We start from the raw sequence: 13127 nt of genomic DNA on the forward strand, positions 1-13127 counted from the left end.
ATGTCCTAACCGACTTGCCAAAACTATAGTTTGTTAACAAGAAATTTGTGGAGTGGTTGAAAAACGAGTTTTAATGACTCCAACCTAAGTGTATGTAAACTTCCGACTTCAACTGTAGATCTGATTTATTTTCTGAAGGACAATATTTTATTCACATTTTATAATTCAGGACTGTCCTCACACCAACAGGAGCTTTTGCTTAGAAAAAAAGAAAGTAAAATGATAATAGAAGATAGTGGAAGAGGTGATGTAAGTGACATACATAAGCTTCATGCTTAAATTAAGTTACGAAAACACATTTGACAGAAACAGTGCATACGTGGCATTCATACATTCCAGTCAGTACTTGTACAGTATTGGAACTGGAAGCCAGGTTATTGCAGGTTTTTACAGTGAAGGAAGGCGGCACCTTCCCTCTGAAGCTCTGTCTGTCTGCATATGTATGGCCGGTGGTATGCCACATGTTCACGAAGCCAGCTATCCAGTCACCATCTGCACAGAAGACAAGATTGGCACTCTCCCTCTCTATAAAATGCAGCTGGGTGAATAGACAGCTGTTTAAGAATAATTCCTTTAAAAAAAATTTAAAAAGAAAAAAAACAAGGGGGTCAAAAAATTAAGGATAGTGAAAAAGGCTCCAGGGATGAGTAAAAGTACAGTGCATCTGTCTTGGGAGATAAATCTGTCACTTTGGTGGGAGCCGAATGGATAAGCATGCTAATGCTCCCAAGGCTCATTAAATATGGATTCTCTATGGCAGGATTTTGGGGCAATAAGGGTCCAAAGGGGACTGTTATTTTTCAACATGCATTAAGACCTCCACTTCCATAATCCCCTCCCATATTTACCTTTGTCTTCTACCTTACGGAGATCCACTTTGAGAAGTCAAGATGTTGAAGTGAGAATAGCACTCACTGCATGCACTCACTGCATGCACTGAGCCACTCTCAAACACTCTCTCTCAAATGTTGTTCACACTAGTGACAAGGAATATTGATCAGTAGGTACACATAGGCATATTCAATTTCAATCAGCTCTCTTTTCATCTACTTCGATCAAAAGGAAAATCAACCACATTTTTCCTGGTAACATCTCTCTCTCTTGGCATCTCTCTCGCTCTCTTTCTTTCGTTGTGTCTCTCTCCAAGCGTTTCTTTGTTATGGGGAGACAATAGTGCCTGCATTGTCATTTCTGTCCGCTCACCCTGTCTGTAAACTCATTGTCTTCTAACAGAAATCAGTGAGGGCAAACTAATGGAGACAGAGGATGCTTCTCTCTGTATACAACAGCCTGTGGAGTGCACAGCATCATGTACTGTAGGAGTGTGTTAAGCTTGTGTTAAGCCTATGTGTGTGTACATGCATGCGTGTGCAAGTGTGTGCGCAAATGTGTCTGTGTGTGTGAGAGAAAGAGCGTGTGCAAGCGTGTGAGATCATGCACCTCTCTGTGACTGGGCAGAGCAGAGCCGTCATCATGCTTTCTGTGATCTCTCAGATAACAGTCATCCATCTGCTGTGCATATCTGTCAGGGCCTGGGAGGTCAGGCTGAGGCTAATCACTCCAATCATCTATCTCCCTCCACTCAGCGTCTCCCACGCACCTTCTTGCTCTCCAATCTCACTCCCTCGCTCTTCCTCTGTCCACACTTTCTTTTGCTCAGTTGAACTTCCCATAACTTATCTTACCACAAATTAATTATAGTACATACTATGACGGGTGGTGAAAACACACACGCCACACGAGTGGGAATCTAACAGGTTTGTCTTCTATCTGCCACCCATTAAAAAACAAAGCCTTAACATATGCTGCTCCAACCACAAACAAGCTCAAGCAGTCTCTGGATTACCTTGTTTTCTTTGTAATCTATGTGTCTGTTTGCATTGATCGATATTGTGGAAACCACCTCAATTAATTCATACACATTAAAGCATTTGTGGTTTTGTACTAAAGCCCATGAGGTGCTACAGTAATCCACTGGGCTGAATACAAGTGGGCTGAGAGATTAAACAAGATGAGGCAGAGAGATAGTGTTTGTCGTTGTGTGATCATTTGATGGCGTATGTACGCTGTGTTTTTTCCCATTGCTTTTATAAATAATAAGTGCCCCTCCTAGACTGCATGCCTCAGTGTGTTCTGGAGCTAACAGAAGGATAGGTTTTTGCTAGTGGAATATTTATAGCTGTGCATTAAAACTGGAATCAAGGGTTTAAGTGTACCATCGCAACTTTGCCGCTGTTCCTTTGTCCGGGCCTGTCCAAAAATGCCCCGCCTGAGGCTATTTGCAGAGCCAAGAGCTAACATGTGAATCCGAATACTGCGTTTACAGAGGCAGCCCAATACTGATATTTTTTTCCACTCATTGGTATTTTGACCGATCACATCAGATCTTTTCACATCTTATCTTTTTCAGAGCTGATCTGATTGATCAAAAGACCAATTAGTGAAAACAATAACAGAATTGGGCTACCTGTATAAACGCAGCCTAAAAAGTGATATCACATTCTGACCTGTGTCATGTCAATGCTGTGATACAGGTTGACATCTTCCATAATTATACACTGATATTGTTGGTGTCTTCAACGCCCTTTGTCTGTTCCTATAAGAATAGGCCAACATAAACATATTTTACAAACAACAGTATGTCTTTGCTGTCATAATGTCAAAGTCAGTTGTCATCTTGAGCATCTCATCTTGGGTATCAAGCTCTTTCATACTGAGACCCAAAGTATTATACATACTAACTGACTGACATTGGGCCTATATTCCTGATTCAAAATACGATTTGTTATTTTCTTAACTGTACATCATTTGGGTTACAAAAGCGGTTCAGAGTTGTGATACCATGTATCCTTGCTGTTGCATACTGCCATCTTCTGGTTTGGCAATATATTCAGTCCAGAAGGTTGTATTTACATAACTACTAAAACTCAGACAATAAAAACCAGTAAGCAAAAATAAATAACTTGCTATTTAATTAAGTCTGATTCAAAATGAGGACATTATTTTATCTTAAAAAACAAAACGTTACTTTTTTCCAAAACTACTGCATACTATAAAATAATTCAGCACACAAAATATAACTTTTTGTTAATGTACCCTATTTGTCAAATTCCAGATGGCTACAGGTAAGGATTTAAACATAACATATCCGAACTCTGCACACAAAGTTAACTTTAAATATGTACATGCCAATGCCATCAGTCTGTGTGGAAAAGAAACAACATAAAAACACTAGCTAGCATTGTTCCAGTAGTTTAAGAGCTGCCCTGGGCTACAGTTCTGTTACTTTGTCGGACCACACTCGTCAATCACACTCGTCAATGCCTTTGAGGCAACGGTCACTGCAAAAACTGTTAAATGTCATCATTCTGACTTAACTTACTTTGATAGACACTTATTTATTTATTTTTTAAAACACTAAAATGTGATGATACCAGTTTCTAAAAGTTACACAAACAGAAAAAAAATTTTTGAATGCAACAAGGTCAAAATATTACAATTCATGTTACAAAATGTGGGATTCCACACAAATAACTAAATGAATGTTAAAATATACTTAAAGAATTGAAATACATAAACTGACTAGAACACGTGTGAATATGAATTAATATGGGTGCACAGCTACACACTAAGTTTATGATAGGAAAGGTGTGAAAACACAGGAGACATTACCTATATTTATCTTATTAAAATAACACAAACTACTGTAGAGTAAACTTATTTTACACAGATACACCCAAACAATGGCAGGAGTGTAAGACAAAATTATATAGTATATGGTCTACAAAATCAATCAGTTTCCTTCCATGAAAACACTCACGACTATGTCATCCCTGAGAACAAGATTTGGTTCAATAGGAAGTGCATCCAAGATGGGTTGGGAATAACATTACAACCTCTCAGAAAATCTCCTTTTTACCTCGTCAAAGATCAGATTTACAATAGGAAAAGTCCAAGATAAATTGAGTTGAAGACGTGATCACTGATACCTGTCAGTAAAAGATCTAGTATTTTTTATTGGACCATTTGCAACAAGAGATTCTGCCAAATCTTGGCAGTATTAACAAAATTAAATCAGGGGTCTCAAACCTCGTAGAATATTATTGTATTGGTATTATTTTCATTTTGTGTTGAGTAGCCCTATCAATAAGAGTAAACTGAATGAATGAGTCAAGATCTAACGCAGGATTAAGTTAGAATCCTTTGAATTTGAAACCCCAGTAATAAAGAATCTTTACCAAAAAAACTATTTTAAAAATCCAACAAAGACTACAGTCAAATATACAGTCAAACCATGGTGCCCTGGCTTTTTTAATTTACCCTGATTTTAAAATGCAGTCAAGCATTTAGAATTTATTAACAATAATTGAGCTTATGTGCATAATAAGAAAAAAAGGAAATTGGGAAGAACAAACAATCTTAGCTCTCGTCCGCTTCTTCGTCCACCTCAACATCCTCCTCTTCATCTTGGTCTCTGACCTCGCGACCTCGTGATTCATCCACGTCTTCCACGTCCACCTCTTCATCCTTCTCGCCGTACGATGAGTCCTCATCCTCTCTGGCGTCCTGGTCGCTGTCATCAGAGCCTAGGGAATGGAGATGATCAGACCTTTTATAATGGGTTTCCCACTCTGAGCCAATGGGGTGATTAGTATGGGATATAAACAGGGGGGTTTAATACTGGATTGTGTGAATGGTGAAAACAGTGAGTAGTGGATTGAAGTATCAGGTAACCAAAATGGATACACAAATAGACACAAAGCACCCCTTAACCCAATAAACTTCCAAAATATTACTTCCAATGATTGTACAAAACGCCTCTTGCATTTAAAGTATAAACGTTCCTTGGGTCTACTGGTTTCTGCAGAAAATTGGCAGATCAGTGTGAATAAGCTGCTGAGTTTGCATTTCAAAATAACAGTCTTCCAGAACCATTCAAATAAATAGATTTTCATCCAAACAATGACTTCATATTCTAAACTGAGCTGCAAAGCCGACCAGCAGATCCAACAACCCTCCAGAATAACATTTCTGCTCGAGGACAATGTCTTACCGTCTATTGCCACCTCTCCGTCATCCTCCTCCTCTGGGCTTTCATCTGATTCTGAGGACATATTCGCTATCTATTCAGTTTCACCTGGATTACTCAGTAAGGGACATCTTACTACACAAGTACAGACATTTCTCAGGAGGTAGAGGTAAACCAGCAGACACTGTGGCCCTTGAGGACTGGAGTCAGAGCATATGTTATGCACATCTGTGTTGGAGCATAAAACCTGACTCATCACATTGCATTTTCTGTAAACCAGCAGACAGTGTGGCCCTAAAGGACTGGAATCATGGTCTTCTAAAGCTCTATTACAGTATTGACTAACCTGCATCTCGGTCCCCACGCTCCTCGTCCTCATCCTCCTCTTCCCTGCTAAGACCTCGTCCAGACTTAGCCTGCTCTTCTTCATCATCATCCGAGTCAGAGATCACCACACAATCCTCCCTGTTGCTGTTGTCAGCTGGCTTGGGCCCACTGGTGCTGTTGGAACCGCATGTTGTCACAGTTAGAACAACCAAGAGACCTTTCCTTTCTTTCTTTTTTTTTTTACACAAAATGCTTTCTAATAAAAGTGTTTGGTAGTGTTTTAGGCTAGATTACAGCACATAATAAAGTGGTAATAACATGGTAATAGTATCATGAAGATGGAAAGTCTAAGTTCTACGACAATAGGTTTTGTTGGGCAGCTTACCTGCCATTCTGCCTGGGTTCCCACAGTGGAGTCAGATAGTATCTGAGAGGGTTTCTGAAAAGGTCATCCTTCAGTATCTATAGATTCACGCAGAACAAAGAGAGAAGACGAGTGTGTTGGAATAGTGCAGTAACCGTGAGTGTTATATACAGAGCCTAAAATAAAGTCAGTCGTGTGATCACCAGTGGATCTGTGCAACGTGTCTTTGCTGGATTACTTGATGCATGTCAGACTGTGCCAGGCAGTGAGCATGCCGTTACCTGTGCTATGTCGTCTCGGCCAGGACTGGTGTGGTCGCTGAACCAGCTGAAGAAGGTCTGGTAGATGCCGCGTCCCGACCTCCTGGGCTCACTGTGGAGCGTCAGGTCCTGACCCCGGTGCCACAGGATGGGGTTGGAGAAAGACACTGGAGATCCTGTGAGAGGGGAAGGATATCGTCATTATTGGCCTCATTTAAACACGATACCTGATTACACCTCTCCATCTATACCTGTCAAAGATGTCAAATGTGGCATCCTAGCAAGATAGATATGACAACTGGATCTGTCACTCACCTGCCATTCCAAGGTGGAGCTCCTTCACTATGATGTTGTTCTGGAAGTAAGGGTTCCGTTTGAAGTGGAACCCAATTCTGTAACCAAGCTTGTTGGTCTTGAAGGATTCAATCTAAGAAGGAGACAAGAATACATTTTAATTTCAGGGCAGCAATAGCACATTTATTCGGAAGACTTTAAAGAATCATTACATTTTCGCTGTGATTATTTACTTACTTCAAGGTTGGTCATGTAACTGAGAGCGCCTTCATCTGTTTTGTCGATGTGAGCAGAGAGATGAGGGTGGTTCAACAACTGTTGAGCTTTGAGCCAAGGGAAAAATAAATGTGACATACCAACACACTCACAATCAACAACACAAACAGGCTCTTTGCACATAATTCACGGGTACATGAATTGGAATCATGAAGTAATTTGTTGCCATCTGGAAAAGTGTGTGTATTGGTCACTGTTTGTTGGTGTGTGTGCGTCCGTGTGTGTAGGAGTATTCAAAAGGATACTGCCGTGACCCAGAAGCCGGGGATGGCCTGTATGATGGAGCTGCGCTGGTCCACATGTGGATGGCGCTGGCGGCTCATTTTCTGCTCTAGCCGCTGGTGGAGCCGCGCACCTTTCTTCTCCAAAGCGTCCAGCCTCATCTGTACCTGCGCCAGAAGGGCCACTGACTGTCGGATCTCCGGGGCCATCTTCACTGACACTATAGCGCACTCCCCGTCATCATCATCATCATCATCATCTGATGGGAAAGAGGAACTCTGTGTGGAGGAAGATCCAGGTATTGAGTCGTCTTCCTCATCCGCATCGGGCATGTCTTCGGCATCCTTCCTGTCAACTCCACGCAGTGAGGTAGAGCTGTCTGCCGCTGCTGCCTGTGTGTGAAGACCCCTTTCAGGTTTTGACCGTTCCTTTGAGGACTCATGGTCACCACGCTTACCTTTGTGTCCCATTCTCTCATAATGTCCAACTTTTTTGGAGGAGCAGGGCGTTTGTTTAGCCTCGTCACCCGCAGCTGCTCCTGTGAGACTAGCAAGTGCCTCGGCGGCTGCTATAGCGGCCGAATCAGACTGGTCCAGTGAAGTTGAGGGTCGGCAATCTCCAGCACCAGCACTTCCCTTGGTTTTTAATTCATTTGCATCGCTAGAGACGGGTGCACCCGACGAGGGCGCACTGTTGGCGGCGCTGACATGTGCATCAGCGCTGGATGGGTTATTGGCAGTGACAGCTGCACAAATCCCCCCCCCCGGTCCCTTTTTCAAATCTAGTCCACTCTCCTCATTTCCACCATTCTTCTCTTCCATACTAGCTGGTACTTTATCGCCATCTTCCCCATTTTTGTTTCCATGAGAATTCGATGGTAATTCACTGGACACCACGCCGTCCACTTTGGCTAACTTACTAGGAAGAGGGGACTCGCCAGCCTGCTCGTCGGACGAACATCGTTTCTTCGGGGCAGAGTCTGCAGACTTTTTGCTGTACCTCGTTTTATCGCTCATTTTTGCCAATTAGTCTGCAGTGCTAGCTAACGCAATAGCCTACAAATTAGTTAGCTAGCCTAGGGGATAACGTTAGTGGAATTGTTTACTTAGCTAGATGTAACTAGCTAACTTGTTCGTTTCACAAATTACTAGCTAGCTACTAGCTCGTATTTCCTATAAACAGTTAGCAAGTTCCTTTTCCGCGTAAATTTTGCTAGAGGCCTACAGTACTGTAGCGCGAACTAGCTGGCTAGCTAGCTTACCTTGCGTGTGTTCTTCGTCTTACAACTCGGTCCCGTTCTCTTAAAAGCTATATATCAATTTAGCTCTAGTTGTGCATTATAAAAACATTTTTTATATTGAATAAAGTCATGGTTTATAATTACACAGAGTCCTGAAATTGTTTACATTTCTCCTTTCCCTCACTATTTCTCCGGCCGCGATGTTTATTACATTACGAGATAGGAAAACAATCCGCTGATTGGTTACAGAACGCCGCGCTGAAATATATCCACCAATCATACAAAGGGGGTATGTTTAAGTGAGTCAGCTTTACCAACAGAAGCTGCGCTCCCTGCGCTGCATATTTTCAGTACTAGGGGGCGCGCACGTACAGTACAATATTTTCAGTGACTACGCAGTAGCCTGACACTTGATCTATTTTGATAAGATTTTTTGGGGGATGACGTTTGTCCTACAATGTAGCCTTACCTTGATATGTGAATTGCAAAATACTTTGGGTTAGGAATAATTATGTACTTCATTGTAGACCTACCAGCAATTGAGACTTGCTGACTATCACCGATTATTATTATTATTATAATTTTTTAGTCATTTAGCAGACGCTCTTATCCAGAGCGATTTACTGGAGCAATTAGGCTTAAAAGTGCCTTGCTCAAGGGCACATAGACAGATTTTTCACCTAGTCGGCTCGGGGATTAGAACCAGCAACCTTTCAGTTACTGGCACAACACTCTTAACCACTAAGCTACCTGCCGCCCCATTATTAAAATATAGTATATGGAGAAACAATTTCCAGTTGAATGGATTTCATGGCTGGACTTCTGTGGTGCCTGCTCGATGGATGAGAGACTGATTTTTGCAGACAGAGAAAAGAAAACAACATCAATTTCAACATCAATTTAGAATACCTTATCATGCAAAATGCTTGCACATGACAACTGACCAGGGACTATAGTTACATTAATGTCATGACAACAATGTTATTACTGTAGTAATTTAAGTGTTATAATAAACAGGTATAGAGCAACTTGGCCCTGTTTTTGTTCCAGTCCAAGTTATGGACTCTTATGATGTTGAATATGACCAAGTTGATTGTCTTGTACCAATCATGTTCCGCTCTCTTTAATTACATTATTGCATAGCCAACCTACTGAGCATTCCATGCATGTAGTCAGCACTCAAAATACACTGCTCAAAAAAATAAAGGGAACACTTAAACAACACAATGTAACTCCAAGTCAATCACACTTCTGTGAAATCAAACTGTCCACTTAGGAAGCAACACTGATTGACAATAAATTTCACATGCTGTTGTGCAAATGGAATAGACAACAGGTGGAAATTATAGGCAATTAGCAAGACACCCCCAATAAAGGACTGGTTTTGCAGGTGGTGACCACAGACCACTTCTCAGTTCCTATGCTTCCTGGCTGATGTTTTGGTCACTTTTGAATGCTGGCAGTGCTTTCACTCTAGTGGTAGCATGAGACGGAGTCTACAACCCACACAAGTGGCTCAGGTAGTGCAGCTCATCCAGGATGGCACATCAATGCGAGCTGTGGCAAGAAGGTTCGCTGTGTCTGTCAGCGTAGTGTCCAGAGCATGGAGGCGCTACCAGGAGACAGGCCAGTACATCAGGAGACATGGAGGAGGCCATAGGAGGACAACAACCCAGCAGCAGGACTGCTACCTCCGCCTTTGTGCAAGGAGGAGCACTGCCAGAGCCCTGCAAAATGACCTCCAGCTGTTAGGCCTACTGCTGATAGGTAGCTCTCTCTGCTCTCTCCCTCCCCTCTGTCTGTCCTTGATTGCAGGAGTGAAGTCTGGTGTGCGGGAGTCAGGGTTCCAGCTGCAGCTCATTCACCATATCACCTCAGCCTTTAAGACCCGGTCAAACTTACCACTCATCGTCAGATCATAGTCAAGACGACCATGTTAGTCTCGCTGCCGACTCAACCTGGTTATTTTTGCTCTTTGTGTTTTTGGTCTGTTCTATTTACTTTTTCTCCTGTGCCACAGATATTTGGAACCTGACTCCTGCCTCCGCTTCACTCCTGCCACCACCATCCTGCTCTCCATTACCGGACCTCTCTTTTGGACTCACCACGGACACTAGGACATTACGGTACCACACCTGCCCTGATCTGGATCTGTTACCCTCCCTGTACCTGGACTTGCTCTTCCCATATATTTGGAAACCTGGACTTTGTACATTGTAAATAAACCTGTTAAAACTTCTCTGGCTTGGTGTACTTGTCTGCATTTGGGTTCTTATCCAGTTAAATCATAACACCAGCAGGCCACAAATGTGCATGTGTCTGCTCAAACGGTCAGAAACAGACTCCATGAGGGTGGTATGAGGGCCCGACGTCCACAGGTGGGGGTTGTGCTTACAGCCCAACACCGTGCAGGACGTTTGGCATTTGTCAGAGAACACCAAGATTGGCAAATTCGCCACTGGCACCCTGTGCTCTTCACAGATGAAAGCAGGTTCACACTGAGCACATGTGACAGACGTGACAGAGTCTAGAGACGCCGTGGAGAACGTTATGCTGCCTGCAACATCCTCCAGCATGACCGGTTTGGCGGTGGGTCAGTCATGGTGTGGGGTGGCATTTCTTTGGGGGGCCGCACAGCCCTCCATGTGCTCGCCAGAGGTAGCCTGACTGCCATTAGGTACCGAGATGAGATCCTCAGACCCCTTGTGAGACCATATGCTGGTGCGGTTGGCCCTGGGTTCCTCCTAATGCAAGATAATGCTAGACCTCATGTGGCTGGAGTGTGTCAGCAGTTCCTGCAAGAGGAAGGCATTGATGCTATGGACTGGCCCGCCCGTTCCCCAGACCTGAATCCAATTGAGCACATCTGGGACATCATGTCTCGCTCCATCCACCAACGCCACGTTGCACCACAGACTGTCCAGGAGTTGGCAGATGCTTTAGTCCAGGTCTGGGAGGAGATCCCTCAGGAGACCATCCGCCACCTCATCAGGAGCATGCCCAGGCGTTGTCATCATTGGATCAGCCTGTAGTGTGGTTTTCCACTTTAATTTTGAGGGTGACTCCAAATCCAGACCTCCATGGGTTGATAAATTTGATTTCCATTGATAATTTTTGTGTGATTTTGTTGTCAGCACATTCAACTATGTAAAGAAAAAAGTATTTAATAAGATTATTTCATTCATTCAGATCTAGGATGTGTTCTTTTTGTGTTCCCTTTATTTTTTTGAGCAGTGTATAAAACTCCCACAGGCCTATTATTGTTGCCTGACGACTCACCCTGAATTGAATTCAGTTGCTCAGTTTGCCGGAGCAATGTGGATGGGTAGCCAGGCAACTATTATTGGATCACGACAGAGACAGAGAGGTGAATGGCAGCGTTACTTATGCCACCTAGTGGATCAGATGGAGTAATGATCCAAAACGAGGGACTACCAATCTATGGAGTCTGTGAATGAGAACCCACCATTAATTTACCATCAATAACAGAACACAAGACAGCATATTATTTTTTACAAGTAAGGTATAGGTCTACAATATGCTCGATTATCCATATAGCTCGATTATCCATACAAGCCTAGCTATGTTTATTTAGATTAAACATGTCATACAACCTACACTCACCAGCCCTTTAATTAAGTACACCACCCCATTCATGAAAATGGTTAGCTCCTACAAACAGTGAGTCATGTGGCCATGGCTTGCTCTATAAAGCAGGCAGACAGGCATCGAGGCATTCAGTTACTGTTCAATTGAATGTTAGAATGAGTAAAACGAGTGACCTATGCGACTTTGAGCGTGGTATGATCGTCGGTACCAGGTGCGCCGGATCCAGTATCTCAGAAATGGCAGCCCTCCGGGGATTTTCACACACGACAGTGTCGAGGGTTTACTGAGAATTGTTTGACAAACAAAAAACATCCAGTCAGCGGAAGTCCTGTGGGCGAAAACAGCTTGTTGATGAAAGAGGTCGAAGGAGAATGGCAAGAATCATGCAAGCTAACAGATGGGCCACAAACAGACAAATAACGGCACAGTACAACAGTGGTGTGCAGAACGGCATCTTGGAATGCACAACTCATCGATCCTTGTCATGGATGGGCTATTGCAGAAGACGACCAGAAGAAGCGGCTACAGTGGGAACGCGATGACCACTGGACAAATCTCGGTTCCTGTTGGATCATGCTGATGGCAGAGTCAGGATTTGGCGTAAGCAGCATGAGTCCATGGACCCATCCTGCCTGGTGTTAACGGTACAGGCTGGTGGTGTAATGGTGTGGGGAATGGCACACGTTAGGTCCCTTGATACCAATTGAGGAATGCCCTGAAGAATTCAGGCTGTTCTGGAGGCAAAGAGGGGTCCAACTCAGAACTAGATGGGTGTACCTAATAAACTGGCCTTTAAGTGTATGTCCTATATGTGTAGGATCTTAATTGGCCCTATATTGTCACAGCAAAATAATCCTGCTGCAACAGGATTTGAACGTTTATCCATAATGTCGCTTGATCGGTGGTTAGGCTATTAGCTGGCCAAAAGTAGGCTACATGAAAATTGCAATACTGTTATAACCATGTGTTAGTATGGGTTTTCAGTGAATTTAAGTTAATCACAAAGCTCATCTGCATTTCAGGAAGATTCTCAGCAACAAAAGATTGATCGAATTAAGATTCCTGTATATATGTCCTACATATTATATTGTAACTTATACCCTACAGTAGGCTATGTGCTTATTGCCCAATATTTAAATAAAACGATGTAATGGCAAATATGGCGATTTGATGAAGCATCACATTCTGATAAGCATTCCAAGAGCCCTTTAAATACACTGTAGCCCATTGTGACACAATATGACGTTACATAGTAAAAAAGAACATGATGTGACATCATGGGAAGATTCCATTCACAGAAAGTAAAGGACTGAAATATCATCATACAACAAAAAAACATCCTGTGGTTCGATCAGAAGGGAAACCCTTCAGGTAATGTAAAGGAACTTAAAAACAAATTTAACATTGATGTACAAAACTGTTGTAATTTGTTATGGCATATTACATAGCCCAATAATAAGAATAATACAAATATATATATATATATATATATATATAGGACTGACC

At 42.7% G+C, this 13127-nt stretch overlaps 1 protein-coding gene across 2 annotated transcripts; it reads right to left on the reverse strand.

Moving 5' to 3' along the window:
* Positions 1-2955: 2955 nt before the first annotated feature.
* LOC121538514 (testis-specific Y-encoded-like protein 4) lies at positions 2956-8257 on the reverse strand. 2 transcript variants are annotated; one of them, XM_041846622.2, is made up of 8 exons: positions 6796-8257; positions 6512-6589; positions 6296-6407; positions 6002-6156; positions 5742-5818; positions 5376-5530; positions 5054-5104; positions 2956-4586 (listed from the first exon to the last, which is right to left on the reverse strand). In XM_041846622.2, the coding sequence occupies exons 1-8, from the start codon at positions 7786-7788 to the stop codon at positions 4420-4422; spliced, it is 1788 nt and encodes a 595-aa protein (XP_041702556.2). In that variant the 5' UTR covers positions 7789-8257; the 3' UTR covers positions 2956-4419. The 2 variants fall into 2 exon arrangements, with proteins under 2 accessions (XP_041702556.2, XP_041702557.2); XM_041846623.2 differs by lacking the exon at positions 5054-5104.
* Positions 8258-13127: the final 4870 nt, after the last annotated feature.

The sequence above is a fragment of the Coregonus clupeaformis genome, chromosome 24 (genome assembly GCF_020615455.1).
Source record: "Coregonus clupeaformis isolate EN_2021a chromosome 24, ASM2061545v1, whole genome shotgun sequence".
NCBI classification, from domain to species: domain Eukaryota; kingdom Metazoa; phylum Chordata; class Actinopteri; order Salmoniformes; family Salmonidae; genus Coregonus; species Coregonus clupeaformis.

What these genes read in the sequence shown, in the direction of transcription:
- LOC121538514 (XM_041846622.2), bottom strand. Translation starts at nt 7,788, where the DNA reads ATGAGCGATAAAACGAGGTACAGCAAAAAGTCTGCAGACTCTGCCCCG. An exon ending in GCCGAGACGACATAGCACAG is followed by an intron (nt 5,819 to 6,001) that starts GTAACGGCATGC and finishes GTGAATCTATAG; the next exon opens with ATACTGAAGGATGACCTTTT. An exon ending in GCGTGGGGACCGAGATGCAG is followed by an intron (nt 5,105 to 5,375) that starts GTTAGTCAATAC and finishes ATATGTCCTCAG; the next exon opens with AATCAGATGAAAGCCCAGAG.